The 20,343-nt window shown below is 33.0% G+C and overlaps 3 protein-coding genes across 3 annotated transcripts in view; 2 read left to right on the forward strand and 1 right to left on the reverse strand.

The window, feature by feature from the left end:
• The window catches only part of LOC129791921 (unc-112-related protein-like), a 43,377-nt gene extending 24,053 nt beyond the window's left edge, over positions 1 to 19,324 (reverse strand). The window contains exon 1 of the mRNA XM_055830571.1: positions 18,617 to 19,324. Coding sequence (XP_055686546.1) covers positions 18,617 to 18,743 — 127 coding nt within the window. The 5' untranslated portion in view covers positions 18,744 to 19,324. The remainder of the gene's footprint in view (positions 1 to 18,616) is intronic.
• LOC129792167 (alkaline phosphatase-like) overlaps positions 1 to 20,343 on the forward strand; it is a 531,254-nt gene that overhangs the window by 133,694 nt on the left and 377,217 nt on the right. The window lies entirely within an intron of this gene.
• Positions 1 to 20,343, forward strand: part of LOC129792850 (40S ribosomal protein S25) — a 137,947-nt gene that overhangs the window by 98,306 nt on the left and 19,298 nt on the right. The window lies entirely within an intron of this gene.

The following is a 20,343-nucleotide window of genomic DNA, read 5'->3' on the forward strand; positions in this document are numbered from 1 at the left end:
CAAAATGCATGAACTCCTACAAGAAAAAGTCACGTAAAAGATAACTATTATTCTTGTCTATTGCTTGGCAATTAAATTGTGATATACGCAATAAATTTCTAATATTTTACCTTTTTCTATACAACACTTCTCACACAATCTCGTTTGGCTATTGACCATGGTGTGGTAGTTATGGAATCAAAAATTCAAATTTAATACCTCCGCACATGAAAATCGCGAAGAAAATCAGCAAAATCAAGTGCCACACATGCTTGAATTCGCCCCCAATCGTTCCGATTTTAGCATGAATTAATACATCTCTAATAGCTGCAGGTGGGCTGATATTTTGTAATTTCTCAACGGTGTATTTGGCATCTCAGCTTTTTGCGGTTTAATTAATGTAAAGTCATATATTTGTGCTCCTTATGAGCAGAATCACCGCTCAAGAAATTGATGGGAATATTTTATAAAATTTGCCATCAAAACCGGGTTGAATCTCCGTGAAATTCAACCAAATACACGTGCGATAAATGGGATGAATTTAATTTATATTTAGAAAGCTCAATTTGTATACGCATCGTGGGGGTTTTTCTTAATATGAAATGAGATTTAATACACTTATAAAGTTTAATAATTTTGATTTATTGCTTTGGAAATTTTACTTATTTGTGTCTGAATTAGAAAGGACTTTATGCAGACTTAAGCAGAAAATTATCATTTTCATGAAAATGAATGAAAAAGTGATCATTTTCTTTGTAAATAATGAGATTTTAGGGGTTCTTCCTATATTTTACAATCCACTAAAAAATATTCAGTGAACCATAAAACCAATTTTCATGAAAATCTCGCAAAATCAAGCACATCCGGGGAACCAACAGAAGAAATAAGACAATCCTTTTAAATTAATTGATCTTTCTTGGCTGAAAAATATATAAAACACCCATTCTATCTGTTTGAGAGGATTTTTTTTGTCTTTTAAATAGCTTCGTGATGTGTGCGTGGTTTTTGCCCTTTAACCAACTCCAACACACATGAATCGCACTCTTATGCTTGACAAATTAGACAACAGTCGAGTTTAGTTATTTTTTTCTCAAGACAACACATTATCAATTCAGTGAATGGACGAAGACACATTCGTCTAGACGAAAAAGCGCCCATAGGAAGAAAATGCACCTCTCAAAATGTGTGACACATGCGAAAATGTTCAACCGTTGCCAAACACGAGAATTGCATCACAATTTAGCTTCTCTCAAAGACACGCGGAGAGATTTATACAAAGTCTCGCATTCACATGAATTGCATTTGCATGAGACGAGGGTAAAAAAAAAGAAGCAAAAGGATGCTATATCAAATGAAACATGCCAACTTCCTCTTATTTCCGGTTGTCATTAGAGAAAATTGTTGTTTCTCCTCCAATCCCTCGCTTTTCGTATATATTCAGCAGCCACAAACGGTCTCTTTCAGCTATAAAGGATAACTTCGGCCACCCTTCTTTAATCTCCGGAGCATCTGGTTTTGCTTTTTTTTGTGCGGTCGCATGTGTATACAAGGAATTCATGTGACAACATACACGTATCACCATCGATATAGTCCCACCACTAAATATGCTTTCATTAGCCGACAAATGTTGGCTTTTTGCGATAAGAAATTTTTGCCAAAATCCTCACACCACTACACATATTTCATTAATATCTATCTATACATAATATCGTACGATATGGAATTATATAGATAAAAGAATCACATGAATTTCGAAAGTCAATGAGAACCAAATCTAATAACATTCATCATTCATTCTAGACAAGTGCGTAGGTGGATAAAATTTCAATTACGCGTCTTGCAACATGTGCATGATATGTCTTCAGCATTCATCACAATTTAGACTTAACAACTCATTCGTATAAATTAAAGGGAAAAATTTAATTTCCCATAGGGCACGGTTCTACCGAGTTTTAATTTAAAATTCAGAGAAGTAAAGTAAGACTTGAAACTCTCAAGGATATTTGTAATTTTAATTACAAAAAACTTTTAAAGAAAGTCAAGCAGATTTTATATTTTTTAGTGAAGTTTGCTGGAAAACTTCACTAAAAAATATATTTAAAAAAAAACTTAAACCAAGCCTCTATTGTATCTCATTTTGCACTTTTATGCATTAGGGAAATGCATTAGTGCTTTTAAGAAAATTAAAATAATATGTCTTTCAATTCTTAGCCTAAGCTTTTAAGCTAGGTCTCAGTATTTTTAGTTAGGCCAAAGTTTTTAAAGCTCTTCTTCTAAGCTAAGTTTTCTAAGCTGGGCCTAAGATTTCTAAGCTAAGCCTTAATTTTCTTGACTAGGCCCATTTTTCTTAAACCAAGTTTACGCTCTCTTAAACTTGGCCTTAGATTTTAAGGTTATCCTATTAAGGTTCTAATATTAAGTCAAGTTGAGTCGGAACCGAATTCATTCTTAAATTCGTTTTATTAATCAAATTCGTAAAAATCATCAAAAAATGCATTAATCTTCTATTTATGTACTCTGATTTATTCCTACAACCATAAAAACCTGAACTTAAAAAAATTAAGCCCAGCCCAAATTTTAAAACCTAGCTTGAAAAAACTGTCTAACCTAACTTAAGGAATGAACTAAGCCAAACTTAATCCGAAATTCACCCAGGTTAATGAAATGGAAAATGTTTCTTAAAGTAAATTCTTAGAAGAAACTAGGACCAAAATAAGTAAATTCCGATTAAAATTTTTTCTGAAAACCTACCGCTTAAAAAGCCTCGATTTCTCCTGATTTGTTTTAATTTTTCTCGATACATAAACTGAACTTATTTAGACGATATGAGATGCAGCTCAATTTTTCGGATGAAGGTCTTCTCGCAATAGCTGTCTGTGTGCATCTAATTGCGTAAGATCAATGGAATTTTTTAATTGCAATAAATTAGTAATGTTCGTTTGGAGAACTTTAATCTCACTAAATTCCAGCGCGTGAAATTCAATTAAAACATCATAAATTGAAGACTCTATTTTACAATTTTGTAGGCATTTTCTCATGGAAAGTAGGTCTCTTTGTGAGTTCTTAGCGATAGTTTTGGGAAAAACCAACTTATTACTAATTTCTCATTAAAATTCGTTTAATTTTTTTTCTTAATGAATCATTTAAAAATAAAGATTTTTGATTAATGGGTTTTCAAAAAAACATTAATTTTAAGATTGACCAAATTTGCAAATTAACTTTAACGGCAATTTTTTAAACCTTTCTCCATCTGAATGAATTTCAATGGAATTCCAGAAGATTTTTTAACCTCTAGGCCGCCAAGCGGGGTCGTTGAACGACCCCAGCCCTATATTTCGTGCTATAACTTAATAAATACAAAAGATACCATTCCCATCTTTTGGAAATAAGTTCTTTGGTTATCTGAGGAGGTTGTGTAAAAATTTCAACTCAATCCGTCCACCACAAGAAAAGTTATTAAGGAAAATGTAGAAGAAGGGAATTCAAAAATTGGTGTAACGGCCATGCTGCGGAAAATTTCTTAGAATGAAGTTAGTCACATCATAAATCATATGATTGAAGGGGGTTGAAGGGTTGTGTTTACTTTCTCACTTTACCTTCTCAGTGTCAGAATTATCGCGAATAAGTAACATAAACAACATAAAACATAATTAGAAGCATATAAATGTGCAAAACAATAAAGAATATTCGAGAAATATTGTCATTTATCACGGTGCGGGAAGTGAGGGTAATGTGGGGAGGTAGTGAAAAAAATAGCAGTTGCGGTCAACTTCGTGGCAAATTTCTCACGAAGAAAGTGTGAAAAATGAGTGAAAAATGTTTTTCCCTAATATCTTCTTCTGCGTGTTTCCGGGTGGCGAATTTGTGATGCAAGGGGCAAGAGGACTATATAAGGAGTCTAAAGGTAGTGACCTGACAGTTCCCGGTTTTATAGTTTATGAGAAAATCGACTTCCTTCTTGGGGTCGTTCAACGACCCCACCTTGGCGCTCTAAGGAAGCTCCAAGGTCTTGGCGGCCAGCAGGTTAAAGGATTTTTTCTCATTGTTAGATGTTAGATTAATTACATTTTAGAAGGGAGCTCCATAAAAAAGTTTGCTAAAAGACATTGAAATTCTTGGCATTTTTGCATACGAAGCAAGTACACAAAATAACATTTACATACAATAAAAAGCACTTGAAATATACATTTTAAGTTGGAAACCGGCAAATAAATTTATTCACCCATCGACTCCACCAAACCCAATGCGTTTTTGACCATGTTTTCTTTTCCCACATTTTCACGATAAGATTAGATAAAAATCCTCAGCTCTCTCTCTGGGGTATATACACTGATAAAAGTTCCCAAAGTGAGGGGAAAATTCTTTCTAAAGCACTCACGGATCTCATTCCAAAGTCTACAATTTTTTTTTTAAGAATAAATTCTTTAAAGTGATGTTTTTTCCTTCAAGATGATGCAGAAGAAATATTCAAATTAGAGGTAGAAATAACAAAATAAGCCATATATATTTTGCTTGTACGGAGAGTGGATGGGAAAAGATGTTATAAAGTTCTTTGAGCTCTTTTGGGTGTTAAGTATTTGAATATATAACTGCAAGAAGCTCCCACTTTCTCGGAAAAGATTTTTCTTTACAAAAGCACTTTTAGCTGCACCTCATCCATTCCTTTGACGAAATTATTCATCATCTCACAAACTCTCTTGTTTACTATTGAATCGTTTTTTCCATGTCACACTCATTCATCCAATAGTGTGGTGTATTATTTATTTAGAGAACATTTAATATGCCGCATGTACTTTATCATGCTTTTTTCCTCATTTATGCATTTACTCGCATGCTGCAGGAAATAATGGTGGGCTCGTTTCATGATTCAATCTGTACTTTCCCTCTCTACGTACAAAATACTTTAGGAAATTTATAAAATTATTGAAAAAACATTTTTTTTATGTTTTCGGGAGTTTTCTGCTTTAAGAATTCATTGAAGATCATTATATAGAAAATCCTAGAAAATTCTAGAATATTTTTTATGAAGCAAGCTCAACTCTAAATCACTGTAGTATGAGCCTTTTTACAATCCAAATTCCATAAACTATCTGCATTTACCATTACATTGCAGCATGGGAGAATTGTGTGAAAAGATTGAAAAATATATGTCCACGAGAATACCATACTAACAGTGATAAATTGCTTATCATAACTAATTTGACTTTTTTTCCACTCTATCGTCTTTTTCTTCGTTTTTTTCTTCTTCTTCCATCCATAGTTAATAATTTCCCTACACATATCGTCTGGGACACGGAACAAATTTCTCTAATATTTATGTACATTTGTGTTTCTTCTAATTCTCGAGATTTACAATCACTTAATGGGCTGACCCGTCGTGTACTTTGAGCCATTCCACGGAAGACAGAAAATGCCCAAATAATTCATCTGTCAGATGGAACTTTAAAGTGCATTTCCAAACTACATACATGGCATTTGTATGTCTTTTTTTCTCTATACAACAAATTCCACTCCGGAGGGCATTTAATATGCAAATATACTTTGAAAAAAAATCAGGGAGTTCACTTAAAAAGCTCAAACCAACGCAAACATAATAAATAAAATGTTTGTAATAAATTATTGTAAAGTTTTCTGTTTAAATTTTAATAATTTTAGTGATTTTGGAAAGACAAAAAAGTAATTTTTGAAGGAATTTATAGGGGTGTGGTTGACTGGAGAATATTACAATGAATATAGCCTAAAAAATGCAGAAAAGAATCTAAGAAGATTGTCTTCATTGGACAATTTCTGTTTTTAATTATTATCTGGTTATTTTATCAATAGAAAAATGCGATTTTTCATAAAGAAAAACTAATTAAAAATTAGCTTAAATTGATCATTAATTAATTCTTCAATCTAAGGTTTTTATCCCTAAACTGTGAACTTTACCATGTGCCTCTTAACAAAACAAAAATAATGAAAAAACTCCCTTCTCTTCTTTCAGGACTTTTTCACATAAAATCATCCTCTGAATCTCGATTTTATGCTGCAATAATATTGATTTTATCGAGAGACAATATACCTACATACATATTTATGCCCTCTTGTCTAGCCTAAAATTTTTTTATGTTGAAAAACAAGTTCAAAAACAACTTTGGAAAAGGAAAAGGGGCAAAATTTCATTATGCATTTTCCAATTAAAAGAATGGAAGTCATACAGCATAAATATTTACATTTTTCGATCCCTCTCTATGTATACATTTGAGGTGAAATCTACATTGAATATGATTCTCAGAGCACTCCCTCTCTTGTTTTGACTTTTGAAGAAAAAGAGAGTCTTGGACAAAAAAAATCTGAAGAAAACTAAACTTATAAACTTCGAAGATCACCGCTGTGATTCTATTGAAAACATTAACAGTGCAACACTGCATTTTTACGAGGAAAAACACGGTATGGGGAGTGAATAAAAAAAAAGGAGACGAACCGGAAATCCTCAAGTAAACCAATGCTCAAAGATTTTCTTGTATAAATTCAAGTGCAGCATAAAATTGAATGGACGTTCGTGTGGGGAGGTAGGTTCACCCACTTCTCCTTCAAAGAGAAAACTTGCCTCACTTGAAGTATTTTTTTTCTAACAAATAAAAAGTCGTTAAAGAAAACATAATTATGATCCTTCCGCTTCCTTATACAGCATAAATAGCTTTGACTGAAACCAGATGAAATTATCAACAAGAGTGCATGATGTTTTACATACAAGATTCCTCACAATTGTCTTCTCTATGCCCATTTATCATCTCTCATGCAAGTTTTTATGGAGTGTTTTTTTTTTTCTCTTGGCTCTCTGTGTCTCTAAAAATAGGTCACACGAGCAGAATGCGCCTCTCTATGCTTGTCAAGTAAATACCATAAAAATTCCAAAATACTAGACTATTAAATCATCCCCTCTGCAGAGAGAGCATTCACTCTATTACAGAGAGAGAATAAGGCATTTTTCCCGCCCAATTTTTCACAGATAAGATTGTTTCTTCATGCTTGACGCCACATGAAAAGCCCGCAACATTGTTCCATCTTGATATGGATGAAAATATCATTTTCCACCAAGAGCACCAAGCAAAAATTCTCAATGCAGAACAAACGTACATACATAATAATTCCCCATAAATTGAAAACCGTGCAATAGCATTTCTAAATTTAGTTATTTAACTACATCTTCAGAAAAGTGTGTATAATTCACATGAAATCCCCTCCATGCACATGCCCGACTCATAGTGAGGAGAGAAAAACTTAACTCATTTCTCTGTTTACATTGAAAGCATTTCAGTGAATTTATTGTTTCTCAAAAATTTATTTGCTGCACTCTCATAGTCAGAGAATTTTCTATATACATACATAGCAGCACCCACTACGAACCTTCGCATCTGCCGAAAAAGGTACATAATGTTGTATACCTTTGCGATGCAATGAAGGCTCCCCGGGAGGGTTTAATGGACTCAACACGGGAGAGTTTATTAAAACACACAGCATCTAATTAAAAATTCAAAATTTCTGTTTACAAAATTCTTCTGCAACATTCCAAAATGGACTTCTGCTCATTCTCACATTTCTTCTTCTCGCATGCCTTGAGGGTATTATTTACATTTTGAATTAGCCATCAGAATGGAATCAATAATCACCATTTTATTTATAAAATTTAACAAGGAGATTTTCCATGGAATAGCTTGAAGGGAAAGAAATCATCAAAATAATTTAATTAAATATCTGTGCGATTGATTAAATAAATAATTTGCATTACGAATGGATTTGAGGGTTATTTTTTTGCAAAGTTCATTGACGCTATACGCAATTTTTATGTTGATAATTTATTTAGAATTTTGTATTTATGTTTAAGTCTCCTCATTATGATTCAATTTTAAAGGCTTTAAACAGATAAGTCGAATGAATTTGGTTAAATCATTAAAAGAATACTTCTTATAAGAATTTCCAAGACTTTTAGTTGAAAATTCTTGTTTCTAAAGAATTTATGTAGACTTTAGACTTTACGAAAATTAAATTGAATTGCTACAATTAATTTTGTCAAAAATCAGCTGTAATTTGGGTTTATTTCGTCCGATTTTGATCAATTTGGTGAAGATATGAAAGATTTTAGAGAACTCTACTAATGTCCGAAGCATTGAAAGTTTAAGAAATGACCGCAAGAGGCGCTGAATTTTTTAATTTTAATTTTTATTATCTTCACGTACTTACTTTTCAGTAAATATTTAAAAAACCGCATGACCGAATTTTTCTAGCGATTCTGCTATCTATAATTTTTTAAGGACTTAGAACTATTGAGCTTTTAGTTAATCTTTCACAAATTTTGCTCAAAGCTCCCGTAAACTTGATCAGCTTACTCAAACTCTTTTTCTCCTATTCCCAGAATAATATTTCTAGCTGTTAATCAGAAAGAAAAATAAAGCAATTTATGCCAAATTTAGCTATATATCAATTTTATTACAGTAGGTACTATAATGAAAAATGAAAACAACGATATGTATCTCGTCAAATCACTTTGCTTGCCGATATTATTCTCTTGGCATGTTGTCAAAATATAACGAAAAATAACACTGCCTGAGTAAAAATTAGTATTTTCATTACAAACACGTTTAGACCGTCTGAAGGAGGAGTCTGAAATTAGATTGTGACTCAGAGGGGGCAGCTAAAAGAAAGCTAAAAGCGAAGGAAAAGCCTTGCTAATTTCTCACTCATGGTTGGAAAATCTGGGAAAATCCTCCGAGAAAAAAATCTCTTTGAATTGAAACAAATCTCTATTACAAGGCAAAATTGCCTAAGGATGGGTTTGTTAGTATTATCTGCCTGAATGGTAACTGTTTGCAGTAATATTGTGCATGTATTGAATATTATTAACCAAAAGTAGCGAGGAGTATACATATAGCAAAGTAATATATAGTTTGTTTATACAACTTAACACACTATTTATATATAAATGTCAATCTTCATCAAACATAAAATCCGCAATATTATTTTTCTTTCAATGCGTATCTCATCGTGTATCGATTCCCCTTCCAGTACATTCCCCATCGTACGTGGAATAGAATGAAAAACACAGACATATTGAGTGAAAATGTCTGATTTCCATTTTCAACAAGGCCGATTGACGACCCCACTTCTTGTTCAACTTCTTTTCTCTCCCTCAATTTGTACAAAAGCTCTGCGTATTCTGGAAATTCACAACGTACATTTATTCGATGGTTTTAGCACAATTTCCCCCCAACATAATCTGTTTAAACAGAACATTCTTATCTATCACATAATGCGTCGTAATAATTTGAGGATTTTTGGGGAAAACTTACATAATAATCCTATTGGGGGAGGGATGGATGAAACCGTATAACTTGGCGACCTACTTTTTTTGTCTTTTCCATCAAATTGAATTCAAGCCGGAACTTTTTTTAAAAGCTTTGATGTTACTCCACATAAATTATATACAAGATATCATACATACATATGTATATAGATTGTTATATATCTTCAAAGCTACCGTGAAGCTTCTTTCCTGTGTTTCACTGTGAATATAATGCATACAATAGCTCCGGAAACGTAGGAAAAAAATTAATTTTGTAAGACAATTGATAAACTATCGCCGAGGAATGCTGAATAATTAGATTCCAATGCAACTTTAGTGCTCAAGTGTCTTCAGTAAGAGATAGCAGCATTCCATTGAATTTATCGCAAAGACGCAATTATTGTGTCACACGACAAATCAAGCTGCACATGCAATGTACATAATATGTGTAAGTTTTCTTGGGTAAACGAGAAGAATTTTTGTTGATTGGTTAGTTTCTTCAATTGCCACAATTTCTAAATAAATACACAAATCAATTTGTTTAACATACAAATTATTTCCAATGCTCCAACAAACATATTTATATGTATTCAAGTGGTGAAATTGTTTTTGAAATTCGTGAAAAGAGAAAGAGCCCAATACTCCATTTTCTTCTTCCACATAGATGTGATTTATTTTCTCAGAAAAATTCTCATAGTTTCCGCATAAAATGTCTCCATTAAATGTTCACAATTTGCAAAGGTAAAAAGAGAGATTCATCGAATGCCCATCGCACATGCAACCGGCTTCAGCGATGTTGCGACAAAGATGGCGAGGAAGCCTCAACCAGAACACAGTTGTCAGTACCGTTTGCAATATGTGTAATTGACCATATGAAAATCCACCGAGTTTCATCGCACCCAACTACTGAATTTCTCCACACCATGTCTCATATTTGCTCTGCGTCCGATGCAGAGTAAATACTAAAATACACGTCTCGTACACTTATCAAAATGTTTGCCACAGACGCGCTTGAGCAATTTTTCCCAATAATGTTATCATTCAGGAATTTCCCAAGACGCACACACATAGCAATAAAATTCAGTGTGGTGTATACGATGAAATGTTGCAAAATACTTGACGAATTAATTAGAAGTTGGGCAACAAAATGAAAATTTCATCGTGTGAGGAGAAGATTTAGATCTTGATTTTGTGGAAAATCTTGTCTGTTCTGTCTTTTTCGTGGTGTTAAGTTTGTATTTTGCGAAAATATTATGGGTGATATTACTTTTGCTAAGACACGTGCCATAAAATTTGTTATTTACCTCATAACGAAGAATTAGATCAGAATTTCTGCCTGATCAGTGAGAAGCATAAAAGATATATTCATCCTAAAATATTTTTCTTATATTTTTCCATCTATATAATAAAGAAAGGTCTCTCTAAAATATGGTGTCTGTTCAGCTATGCATTTCTACACCGTTGGTCCGATCGTGATGAAATTTGGTACAGAGACTCCTGATACCAGGCGGTTTTTACCAACGACATTCATTTTCCCCCCAGAGCCCCCCTTCACATAGCCCCCATATAAAATTCATGCTTTTTTGACTACTTTTTGAATCTGGCGCCATAAATGTTGTATGAAATTCACTTTTTCCCTTTGAAATATCTGTTGGAGGTTTTTGTGTGGCCCATCTATATAATAAAGAAAGGTCTCTCTAAAATATGGTGTCTGTTCAGCTATGCATTTCTACACCGTTGGTCCGATCGTGATGAAATTTGGTACAGAGACTCCTGATACCAGGCGGTTTTTACCAACGACATTCATTTTCCCCCCAGAGCCCCCCTTCACATAGCCCCCATATAAAATTCATGCTTTTTTGACTACTTTTTGAATCTGGCGCCATAAATGTTGTATGAAATTCACTTTTTCCCTTTGAAATATCTGTTGGAGGTTTTTGCGTGGCCCATCTATATAATAAAGAAAGGTCTCTCTAAAATTTCGTTCCTGTTCAGCTATGCATTTCTACACCGTTGGTCCGATCGTGATGAAATTTGGTACAGAGACTACTGATACCAGGCGGTTTTTACCAACGGCACTCATTTTCCCCCCAGAGCCCCCCTTCATATAGCCCCCATATAAAATTCATGCTATTTTGACTACTTTTTGAATTTTGCGCCAAAAATGTTGTGTGAAATTCACTTTTTCCCTTTGAAATATCTGTTGGAGGTTTTTGCGTGGCCCATCTATATAATAAAGAAAGGTCTCTCAAAAATATGGTGTCTGTTCAGCTATGCATTTCTACACCGTTGGTCCGATCGTGATGAAATTTGGTACAGAGACTACTGATACCAGGCGATTGTTACCAACGAATACATTTTCTATTGGACTTTTTTCATCTCAATTATTTTCTCCCTCTAAAATTTGCGCGAAGCGCAACAAATCCCCGCGAAGCGGGGCGAGGTAAATTGGAGCGAAGCGACAATTTACCTCGTTGTCTATAATTAAAGGAATGTTTGATTAGTATATTTTATAGCACGTAATGTGTCTTGGCTATGAGCTCCTAAAATCAAAACGGGGGTTAATCCTAACAAGATTTTTTTTTCAAAAATTCATAATTTAAATAATCTTTAAAGAATTATAAAATTTAATTAGTCTTAAAAAATATAGTCCATTTAAACCTCATATCCGAGACACATTTTATGCTATAAAACACAAGATTTAATTTTTAATGATATTAAGACGAAAAAGAAAATATTTTAAGTAAAATAAGAAGTTTTATTTATTGAATTTTTCTGTAAAAAATAATTCTGCTTTAAAAAATTACGTAATTCTATTGAGTTTTATGGAGTTCAAGACTAAAGAAAAAGCTAATAAAATTCAATTTTTTAAATCAAAATTTTGCAAAGGAATTTGACAAAAGGTAGCACAGATGATAAAGCCTTTTCTATAAAGAATTCTTCAGAAGGACTACAGAATACGAATTGTTCAAGGTTATTATTCCATTTTCAAAGTCTTTTACAGGTCTCTAAGCTCAAAAATCAACCTTTTTCTCCCCCAATGACGCAATTTTAAATTTGATTTAAACAATTTAAAACCGCTTAATACCGCTTGAACTATAAACAATACCTATATTTAAATTTAACATAAAGCAGATTTCCTCTGTACAATAACTAACTACAAATTGAAGATTGCAGTATATTTGACATAAATTCCCTCCAGAGAAAACATCATTGAATCTCACCATTTGGGTCAATAAATGCAGTCACATACATCGTGTATGTAATGTATATTTCATAAATTTATTAATGCTCCCCAAGGACGATGGATGAGTGACTTAAATTGCCAAAATGAAATTGAAGCAATTAGAACAATTTGTTATGTTGGCTAATAAGACATATACAATCCCCCCGCCATTCGACACATTTGCTATAACAATTGGTGGTACACATGGGCAAATAGATTATTATTATTAAAAAAAAATACATCCTATAAATAGTGCGTTGGTTTCTCGGTGCTGGTAAAAAGGCGTTAAAATCCACCCACGTATTTGATTTTAACACAAACACATCATGTTCTTTTGGCTACGAAACATAATAATGCTTGAAATCTATTTTTACATTTGGCTCCTTTTCCCTCAATTATTTGCCTTAGCACGTCTCGTTTTTTTTCTCCTTACTCTTCATCCATTACATCTCTTCAATTTTCCTTCATAGTTTTTCTTCACTTTTCCAACACCGCATCATTCGAATTTAGTTTATGATTATGTTTCACGTTGCAAGTACATTTTGAATGATATTTTTAACACGAAACTAATGGAAGTATCGCGCCTGCAGATGCTCAATATATGAAGAAAAATGATCGGAAAAGTCATTGGGAAAAACAATTCATTTAATTTAGATAAAATAGCCGAGATCTCCCTTGAGTGTTTCTAGGCGAAATTTATGACTACACACCATGGAAAATTGTCGCGTGGTTATGTTCTTTTCTTGATGGTAAAATAGCTCAATTGCGACCTTCATTCTTGAGCCACAAAAAAACACACAACCAGAAGACAAAATGTGATAAATATTATTTTATATGTATTACTGAACATTTTAACAATGTCCCACCCCCTCCCAGGAGAGCAATAAAATGTTATTGAAGGAAGATGCGAAAGCGAGAGATAATGTGAAATGAGGGACCATGACGTTGCTACTTTAATCAGACCAACAAGGCAGACACACATAGCTAATTATATGGTTAATCGTGCGAATCAAGGGGACGATTGTGTGTCACGCACAACCCCTCGTTTATAGGGGCGCCCTGTCGGAGGTCAGGGCCATCATGTCATTCTTCCGCATGAATTTATGCGTGAATTCTTCCCACTAAATTTGACACGTTCGTGGAATAACTTACTTCATGCCATATAAAAAAAAAACTAAACGACAACCAAAAGAGGGGTTGGTTGCGCACAAATTTCTCACACAATTGCTCATTAACACCCCCCACAATTCCAACTAAAGGGGGCTATTTCACCGAAGAATCCCAAACATTTCAATAAAGACGCGCCTTTGGCAATTTATTAAGGCATAAAAAAGCCCATGTGCTAAGTAGGCAAATAGCTTGCTCTCAGACAAGATCGTAGATTTTACGTGACCTTGCCAAAATCAAGGTGGACTGGTGATACCTACATACATATTAGTATATAACACATCTCAAATGATATCGCTATATATTTTAAAGATAATTATGAATAAATTGTATGGAGAATATGCAAAAGACAGCAGAATGAACCGCACGTCAGACATTGAGAATCTATTTTCATATTTGAATTTCCAGTAGCAATTATCTTAAGATACTCTTCTTCACTTAATATTTCAACATTGTAGATTCATGTGATGCATTAAGACTGGCTTGATATTAATCACTTTCAGCTCTTATTGATTTTTACAAACAAGTTTCAGTGCTGAATATTTATTACCCCAGCAACGAGAGTTATCTTTGCAGGATGATTAAGATGTAATGTATCAGTTATGTACATAGTGGATTGGTTCTGAATGAAAATATATATCAGTCAAGTTCGCTATATAATTCAACTTTTTTATGTTTTTAATCAATTTTCTCTTCTTGGTCGTGAAAATTTATCAACAATAATAATGATTGGATTTATCTTTCTCTTATAATGGAAAGTGTTTATTCGCTTCTGTATGGAAAATATTGTCATTTGAGAAAACAATCAGGACAAGTGTACAATGCTGTAGAAAATCAGAAAGGGAATAAGAAATCGTCATGGATAACTTTTTACCATTTTCTTCTAAGATTTTTAGGTAGAAGTCTGCAAAAATTTGCTTAAAATAGACAAAACTGACGTCATTGTTGTGCTTTTAGAAATACCTATTTTGGGAAAATCATTGCAGACTGTCTAGCTCAGGTTAATGGAAAATCGGAAGTCTTTATGGTGATTTTTCATTCTATTTTAATTCCTTACAAGATTAACTGTGTCCCGATTGTTTTCTCAAATAAAAGACTATCTATACCTACCACATACGAATAAATAAACTGTTTTAATACGAAAATATTAACCGTGTTTGGATTTGAGCGCATAAAAATGGGATAAAAGTTTTTATTCTTATAAAAGTTAATTTATTCATATAAAAGTTAAATGAATAAGATATAAGAAGAATCTTAGAACTTTTTACGCGAAAATGAAAAAAAAAATAATGGAAAAACTTTTTTTTGTTTATAGAAGTCAATTCTTAACCGAAATTCCTAAAGTTTTACTTAATCGAATGTATTCGATTTTTGTGAATGTAAAGTATTTAACGTCTGTGAACGGCGTTATTCAACAAATATAATTTTTCGATTGTACTAAATACATTAGTACAATTAGACAAATCAGGGTTAATCAAATAAATTAATTAAAAAAAATAATTATAAGTTACCTACATCTTTCCCAGATATTTTGATACCTATAATTGTTTCTCAGTAATTTTGCATGTCTTTTTTTAAGGAAGAAAATGTTTTTTTAATTGATTTAAGTAAATTCATTGATCCAAATTAGAACACCTAATTTTTATGCAATTTTTAAGTTCCTAACATTTATCTATGAATCTTTAAATACTAATGAAATTTGTGAAGAAGGAAAAAAACAATAAACGTTCAAAATTACTTCAAGGAACAGAAGCAGATTACAATAATTATATTAAGCACTTTCAGCTAATAAATACCTACAACATTTTCCCCTTTTAGCTGCAGGAAAAATTTACGAAAACGTGGAAAATGCGATAGCAATGAAAGAGAAATGACGAATTTATCGAAAGAATATTGTATAATTGAAATAAATCGGAATGTTTTTAATTTATTTAATTCTTTATTCCTCACTCACAAATACGAGGTCAAAAAGGTTAAGAAATTGTTTTTGCTTGATTTTCTGCCCATTGAGATTCTCAAAGCAATTTAAATGGTGTTAAGTGAAAACTAAAAACAAAAATCGCTTCGGTATTTTCCTTGTTTACAGCCATTCACTCCCAAATGGCAAAATAGAAGTTATGTGTGTGCCTTTTTGGAGTGCCTAATGGGTAGGTACATAATATATGTATATAGAGGAATACTCTTTGGAACGTTCTCACACAAAAATCTCTTTTTCCCAAAGAATGTGAAATTGTATGGGTGTTTTGTGGAGTCTTCGTGTTTTTTTTTTGACTTCTCCTTTTGGTTTGGCTGTTTGTTCCTCTTCTGGTTCTTCCTCCGCGCAGTGACTTTGCCTTCCCCAGAAATGGGCACTGACTGTGTCTCTAAAATATGTAGCGATGAGCCAGGGTAAAAATTTACACATAAATGCCTTAACAAGTCGAGAGACAACACTCTCTCCTCAATACACGCGGGTTAACAATGTGTTTGCTGTGGTGGAGACCTAATAAGAAGAAAGAACCAAACGATACTGGATTTTTCTTTTTACTTTTTTATTTATAAGCCTTTGGGGAATATAAAAAAACCAACGGCGGAGAGGAAGTTAGTGGTGCCAAGACGTTTTCATTGGGCACTGCGAAGAAAATTGAGTGACGTCGTGAGTCAAAATATTGGACAAGCATGGAATTGGGCGCTTTTTTGCTGCATCTCAAATGCAGGTTTTTCTTATGACCCGAAAAGAAAAAAAAAGAAAAAAAATGAGATGAAGACCTTCAATATGAAAGTCTCTCAGTGCAATTTAACACACTTGTCGAGTGTGAATTTTTTGGGTAATCATGAAAGGATTTCCAAAGAGTCTGGTCGCCACAGACGTATGCCTTTTTTTGCGCTCCAAGTTGAACAACTTCGAGGCCAAATTTGAGAGGGGCAAAAAGAGCAGCTTGAAAAACTTGAGTTGTCAATTTAATTTATGGCCACGAGATCTCACTGTGAAGTGCTGGATAGCCCAAGACATTTCTGATGATTTGCCTGAATTTCATGCGCGAAGTTTTTTTTTCATTCTCAGTTTTTTTTTCACCAAGTTTTCGGCTATGCCGTAATATTTTGCACTGTGGTGGAGTTAATTAATTAAATTCTACGTACTTCCTCATGTTGGAATTTGCAATCGCATGAGAATTATGCTCTAGGCATGCGACATTTAATTCCCATGAAAAGTGCGGGTTAGAAATATTTACTTAACGCTTCCACGCAAAGGTCATATACTTGCAATTTTTTCTTCGCGATTCTTCTTTGTAAATTCCAGAAAATTTTACATACGGCATGGCAGCGCAAAAAGGCCACGTTACGTAAATTAACAGCACGAGAGAAGTCTTTTAAGTAAATCTCTATCCCGTTGGGGGCTATATTGAAGAATTCAAGTGGCACGAACCGTGAAGAAATTTGTAAATGGATTATTTTATTTCTGATCTCTTGAGCTCCTATTGGGAAAATGCGGTAGTCTTAGCCGGAGGGATAAGAGTGTAGTGTGATGTCAGAATGAGTTTTTATAGCTTTACTTACATATGTACAAAATGTTTCAATCTTTCAAGTGCTCTCTAAATTATTTGACTTATTCCAGATGCTTGAATTTTTGCTAAAAGTTTGTAAGCTTTGATTGAAAGCTTTATTTAGGAGCTTTTCGCTTGGTTGGTAGTAGTTCAATACTTTATCATTTCTATATGGATTTCTTATCATATTCCTACTATGTAGATATTTACGTTACCTATTAATCTGATAAGAGTTATCGTTCAGTGAGTAAAGGCTGCTCCTCGTGACAAATTCTTGGTAAATTTCTAATGTATATTACTCCGGCTGTGGGTAACCGATTTGCAAAAATTCAGCAGTTTTAGAAAGATGCATATTTCACCTTTCCAAAATTGATTGATTTTGGAAAAAGTGTCAAACCATTCCAATGTGAGACAACTTCTTTTCAAATTTTCATAAATTTTCTTTTTAAACTTTTTATATTTTTGCTGCTAGTCCACCGTTTTTAACAAATCATTGAAAATCTGGTAATTAAAAAAAAATAGCTTTATTGATTAAACGGCTTGACTGATATTAATAATTGAATTGCTAAACCGATTTTGTCTTTCTTTTTTTAAATTATTTTTTAAATTAAGAATAAAGAATTAAATTCTTAAATTGGGCCTTATACAGCCACCAAGAAACCCTTTAAATTCGCTTGAAATTTTGAAATTTCAGTACAAAATTTAAAGATTTCAATGGTTTCTAAATTGCTAAATTATGAAATTTAATAAATCCGAAAAATGTTAAGCTGCTCTGTTATTGAAAATTAAAATCTCTTGTTAATTTTGAAACTATTTAAAGCTGTTGCTACTCAAATTAAAATTAAAAAGAAAAAACTAATATTTAGAGCTGCTGCTGCTGCTCGAAAGAAAAGCCCGGCTACAAGCTTGAGCCGGCTGAAATTGTGCTCACTTGGGTCTCTATTTCAGACTGTGGTTGATCAATTTGAGTAAGATACGATTCAACTTGTAGCTACACATGATATCTAACTTTAAAAAATAAATTTCAGCTTAATTCTTCAAGTAATTCTAATAGTATAAATTGAGACTTTTTATTATTTATTTAATAATCTTTTAATATCTACATATTTGTATGTAGGTAGTATTTTTTGTCCAGACGTAGAAAATAAATATAAATCAAACATTTAATGCTCGGTTCTTTCATTTACAATATAATTCGAAAAGTCAATCTTCACGATAGCAACGAGAACAATATTCTTTAGCCAAGAGAATTCAGCTTTTTAATACTTAGCTGAATCATCCCTTTTTCTCACTTGATAGCTATATACATATATAGCTATATATGTAGGTATATTTCGTATTACACATATTTACAGAAAGATTATAACGAAGAGAGAGATGATGATGAAGAAGACTCACCTGGGTCGACTAATTTTAACATAACGCCGCCAATGTGCAAATCTCCTCGCACTCTCAGAGTTTTCTCAACTTGGAGATCGGTTATAAAAACCCGCAAATTCCAAGTGTTGTCTCCAACATGAATCATGATGCTGTGTTGCTGTGTTTTTGTATTGTGGAGAGTAGCTTATCGCAAAAGGGCAAAAGAACTCACTGCTGGAAGCTGTATTTGAAAATGTCTCCGTACTGGATGGGGGCAAGATGCAATTTCTAGCACACACTTTTCGCGCAAAAACCGCCAGCACAGAATTTCATGGAAAATATTCTCAAGTGAAATCAATTTTATTTCCGGAGCACGATCACATCATCGTTTTTCAAGGCACTGTATGGTACAATGGTGTGTGTGTCTCTCTTTCTGTATTTTTAAACACACGTCTTTCGTTTTATGAATCTCCTATATAGTATTTTATGTAGATAGGTATAATGTTAGCTTCCAAGGAAATATTTTCTCTTGCTTATGTTGGGGGGAAAAACTCTCAAGAATAAATTCAACTGTTCACACCAGATAATCCATCAAAGTTGAGGGAATATTGCAAAAGTATGAATAATATTGCATGTACAAAAAAGAAAACTCAGAGATAAACACAGAAAAATAAAATGCTGCAAGATAGCACGTCCACACGGTACAAAACTTCTCGATGGACTAAAACTCTCGCGGCGCAAATACCATTGCCGCTCAGAAAGTAGTTATACGCACACATCCAAAGACTACCAATGTCGCTACAGATCTTTTTTCGAACTTTTTAACATGAGCGTGAGTGTATGTACAGTGGGGTCACGCAGTACAGCCTTAACTCAAGTCAAAGGCAAAAAGTCTTCACTGAGAGAAGTATAAGGCTAATAGAAGAAATTTACTATAATTTCGGAATAAGTTCTGTAGGCTAGGTTTAAGTATTATTACTTGTTTGGGCTAGGTTTAAGTTCTTAAGCTAGGTTTTAATTATTCAGGCTAGGCCTAAGTTTTCTTGAATAAAGCTTTATTTCTTTAAGCTAGGTCTAAGTTTCTTAAATTATGCTTATTTTTTTAGCCCAGGCTTCAGTTGTTCTAAGGTTATTAAATTCAAAGTAGGTCTAAATTTCTCAAGCTAGGTATTTAATTCTATAGACCAAACCTAAGTTTTTTAGGCTAAAGGCCTAAATTTTCTAAAACTAGGCCTCAATTTTTCAACCTAGGCCAAAGTGTTTCAAACTATGTTTAAGCCTTTCAAAGCAAGACTAAAATTTTTTGTAGATCTATGTTTTTTCAGAAGACCTAGAAAATAAGTCAAGTTAGCTTCTTCTTAAATTATATATCTCTTAATAATAAATTCATAGTTTTATTTCCTAACACGATGTTTTTTCTTTAGCCTTCAGGATGTTCAGCTTAACGTGTTTACGCACTAAATTCCAGAGATTTAAAATAAGAATTAAATAGAAAAAGAAAAAAAAATATGTAAGAAAATTCTTTTGCTCTAAAAATTTCCTAGATATTCCATATTTTATTAGAATTGACTATATTACATATTTCTTTTCTTGTCCTTTGTCTTCTAACTTATTTTTAAATTTATGTTAAAACGAGGTAAATTGTCGCTTCGCTCCAATTTACCTCGCCCCGCTTCGCGGGGAATTCTTGCGCTTCGCGCAAATTTTAGAGGGAGAAAGGAATTGTGATGAATTGAAATATATTTAATGGAAGATTTATTCGTTGG

Source organism: Lutzomyia longipalpis, chromosome 1, assembly GCF_024334085.1.
Source record: "Lutzomyia longipalpis isolate SR_M1_2022 chromosome 1, ASM2433408v1".
Lineage (NCBI taxonomy): Eukaryota > Metazoa > Arthropoda > Insecta > Diptera > Psychodidae > Lutzomyia > Lutzomyia longipalpis.